Source organism: Aplysia californica, unplaced genomic scaffold (assembly GCF_000002075.1).
Source record: "Aplysia californica isolate F4 #8 unplaced genomic scaffold, AplCal3.0 scaffold00263, whole genome shotgun sequence".
In the NCBI taxonomy this organism is placed as follows: domain Eukaryota; kingdom Metazoa; phylum Mollusca; class Gastropoda; order Aplysiida; family Aplysiidae; genus Aplysia; species Aplysia californica.
Genome location: NW_004797533.1, coordinates 326,464 through 330,465, shown reverse-complemented (window position 1 = coordinate 330,465; position 4,002 = coordinate 326,464). Strand labels below are relative to the sequence as shown.

General features: G+C 43.1%; 1 protein-coding gene across 6 annotated transcripts in view; it reads left to right on the top strand.

The window, feature by feature from the left end:
* GPB5 (glycoprotein hormone beta subunit) overlaps positions 1–783 on the top strand; it is a 139,807-nt gene extending 139,024 nt beyond the window's left edge. For 5 of the 6 annotated variants that reach the window (XM_013083933.2, XM_013083929.2, XM_013083930.2 and 2 more), the window contains one exon: positions 266–783. In XM_013083933.2, coding sequence (XP_012939387.1) covers positions 266–460 — 195 coding nt within the window. In that variant the 3' untranslated portion in view covers positions 461–783. 6 annotated transcript variants of the gene reach the window in all.
* Positions 784–4,002: the final 3,219 nt, after the last annotated feature.

Genomic DNA, 4,002 nt, shown 5'->3' with positions numbered 1-4,002 from the left:
TCCACCAACGACAACAATGCTAAGACTCTTTCTTACAACCCACCCACAGTAAGTAAGTAAGTACCTACCTACGTACCCCACTAAAACCTATGTGTGTGTGTGTGTGTGTGTGTGTGTGTGTGTGTGTGTGTTTGTGTGTGTTTGTTTTTCTTGGGGGGGGAGGGGGAAGAGATGGGGAAGGGGTTGTTTTACTTTTATCTCTTAGCTATTCACAATTTTTGCATTCGCCACTCCACAGTAAAACACTTTCTTTCCTCTTCCCCAGATTGGAGACTATTTGATGCCCTACAGGATTTCACACCACCCGGTGTGTACTTATACGGGGCGTGTTCCCAGACAGGTAACATTATCCGGATGCGAAGACTATCCAGATCCAACCTTCGAAGTATTCGATGCCGCTGGCTGTGAGTGTCGACTGTGCGATTCCGATTACACCAGCTGTGAAAATTTGAACGGATAACCCGAAGGCTGCCACCGACCTCGTCATAACAGAGCGCTATATCATACTACGTTAATGTTGGCCGGATAATAATTATTTCCAGAGAGTTTATATATAAAAAAGAGGGGACTTCTTCGTCTCGACTGGGTACATTTCGACGCTGTGTGGGAACGATGATTCAGGAAAATGTCGTCTGTGAACAAAGACTGAAACAACACGTCATCCTGAAAATATGTGGCCTGCTAATGACGTCATATATTCTTGCTGTTAGTCAGATCAATGCTACCTTCTCCCACAGTTCATAGCGTGATGAAATAAATGCTGGTCCGGCTTATGACAATCACTTTCCCTACTTTTTTCTTGCATTTTAAGTGTATTTTATTGACATGATTGTTTGTTTCAAATTGGCTGTTGCTGTTGTTGTTGTTGTTGTTGTTGCTGTTGTTGTTGTTGTTGTTGTTGTTGTTGTTGTTGTTGTTATTGTTATTGTTGTTGTTGTTGTTGTTTTTTGTTTGTTTCTGGGGGAGGGGTAGGAGTTTGTTAATTAATTTTGTTTTAATTAATTTTGTTTGTCTTTCGGTATGGTTTTTTTAAGGGGAGGGGAGTGTTTTGTTTGGGTTTTTTTGTTTTTTTGTTTTTTATGCTTTGGGTTGTTTTTGTTTGTTTGCTTTGATAATGTTTTGTGCTGCCCATAGTTTTCATTGATCAATTGGTGATTTGATTGACTTAGTATTTGTGGTCTTGTTTCTTAGCTTGCTCGTTTTTTAAATTGTTTTTCTCCCTGTAGCGAGACGGAAGCTTATCAAATCTGTAAAGGATAAGATAATAGAGGATGCATGAGTGAGTGAATAATTACGTCAGATAAACGGCGTCAAAAGATCTCCCCCCCCCCCTCCCCTGTGCTCAACTCAGGGAAGGCTCGTATTGGACATCGCCAGTTTCCTCCGAAGCAAGACGAGTGAGGAAAGGGAGACAGAAAAGAAACAGAGACGAAGATAGAGACGAATATTTTTTTTGGTTACAAATGGTGAAATGGTGAAATGGTATAGGTTTAACGCCCCTATCAACACTCTCAGGCTATTTAAGAGGCAAGACCTCCGAGTTTAACGTCCATCTCCGAAAGGACCGAGCCAAGTGAGAAATTCGTGTAAAGTGCCTTTCCCAAAGACACTGCGTCGGACCGAGCTGAGGCTCGAACCCCCGATCTCACAATCTCACGATTACGAGTCCGGTAGCCTAACCCCTAGGCCACCTTCGCCACTTAAGAGTATGTTTCAAAGTAGGAGAGAGGATGAAAAGAAGGATGAAAAGAAGGACGAAAAATGAATGTAACCTTTACGCCCTCGTTGATCCTCTTTCAACCATTTAGTAGGCGGGCTGCTTCAAAGCTGTGCCTTTCAGGATCAACTCGGACTAAGAAAGATGCAACATCCCGGTAGACAGACGGACATACTCGATTTTAACCCTATCCATACGTCGTGTTTTACTATCATATCCATACGACGTGGGGAACTCTTTGCCACCACTTTCCAAAGAGGAAATTTACTCGTTAATCCGACACGTACGCTTTGCATAGCAGTCTGTCAAAATTATTTTTTGAGAAATACTGAAAGTTTCAAAGAGATCTTCGTATTAGAAGTATTCTAAAATGTGAAGAATACAACCCCGGGGGTACAAAATGACCCCAAGGCGAAAGTACCCCAATATGTCAATCGAACTCATGTCTGACTATGGTATTCCAGACCTTTGTAAACAGGGAAAGAGATTATTTTAAAGGTAGATGTCTTTACAACTCCCTCTACATGATTTACATCATTTAGGAGACTGGTCTTGGTCATGCCTTCAAGGCCAACTCGGGCTTAGAGAGCTACAACATCCTAGTAGAAAGACTGAGATACTCGATAAAAAATATCCCCACTCGGGACTCGAACTCAGATTTGTTTGTGAACAACGACAAGGCGACTCTTACCGCTACACCACAGACACCTGTGGGGGAAGAAGAGGGGTGGGCTAGGCTATCTAGGAATGAGGGGGGATCAAATTATATTACATGCGTCGACTGCTCAGCGTAAGACTCCTCCCGTCATACGCCACTCTGCTTGATGGCGTGTGGTGAAGTCTTGCGCTCAGCAATCGGTATGTGGTCTTAATTTATTTTTTTTGGTAAGTGTTTTACGGCGCTCGCAACTGCATAAGGCCATATGAGCGCGCGGGACACACCAAACATATGTAATTGGTAGGGAATTTTGAATTTTGCCCGGGTGGCGGCCGAAGCCTACATTAATCGATTTTGGACCACCAAGGGATCTTTAACGTTCACGACTGGCACACAGCCCTCCGAGATTGTTCGCCCTTGTCCGAGAAGGCAAAGTGTAGATCTGTCCTACCCGAAGATCAGGGGTGTGGCTGAAAGAGAGCAATAAGAAGGAGCCAAGGAGTAGCAGTGGAAAGGCTGCAGAAAGACTCAGGAGCCCAGTGGAGGGGGCAAAGGAGGTGAGGGTGTGTGGGAAGAAAGTGGAGACGAAAGCAGAAGACAGAATATTACAAGAGAGGAGGCAAGAAGGCGAAAGGAGACACTTTTAGAGAAGAAAATTGTTCGGTCGCTACCCGGATTCGAACCCGGTCATAATTCGCTGTCTCAGAAGTACAAAGTTCTCTCTGCTCAGTACCTAGTTTTGATAAATGTGACGTAAAAACATTTTAGAGTTTCACAGTATTTCAAGCTTTTTCGAATGCAGTTCTTTGAATATCTTGATAACGATTCAGAACAGTCTCATGATTTTGACAGAGAAGATTTCTGACCTCCTGTTCTAAGTAACTCAAAACGGCCAAAAATATCAAATAAAATAGTTGTAATTCTGAGTTAGCGATTTATTTCGAGACCCTAGCTTTATTACCGTTTTTACATCTTGGTGGGGGGTTTTCCTATGTGCTCTTCGTTTTTGTCGTTTGGTTGCTGTTTTTGTGATTGTCTTTCCTTCTGGAGAGATGGGCTTAGGTCTCATGAGCGTTAATCATCTTCCTGTAATGAACATTGTTACGCGTATCTTACAGAAGAAGGATATCTTGTCGACAGCCGGTCAATCTGAATTTGGATCACGGAAATTACCTTTCTCTACCAAAAAGAGGCTCAAAACCTCACGGCATCATTAGGGAAGAGCAGTGCTCTAATCACAGACGACTACGACGGGTATGTCGTGGAGGGAGACAGAGCTAGTGTACAGAGAGATATAGAGGGACGAACACAGAGAGAGAGGGAGAGAGAGAAAGAGAGAGAGAGAGAGAGAGAGAGAGATGGGGAGAGAGAGGAGGGATAGAAAGAGTGAATGTGTGTGTGTGTGTGAGAGAGAGAGAGAGAGAGAGAGAGAGAGAGAGAGAGAGAGAGAGAGAGAGAGAGAGAGAGAGAGAATGAGAGCGATAATAATACAGACTTCAACATAAGTTAAGGACCACATTGACAGACATCCCTGATTTTTTGAAAATCCGAAAAAAGACAGTAAGGAATGTTTCAAATTGTTTTGCTCTAAAAGTGTTAATGGGTTACAAACGCGTACTGTAAAGCT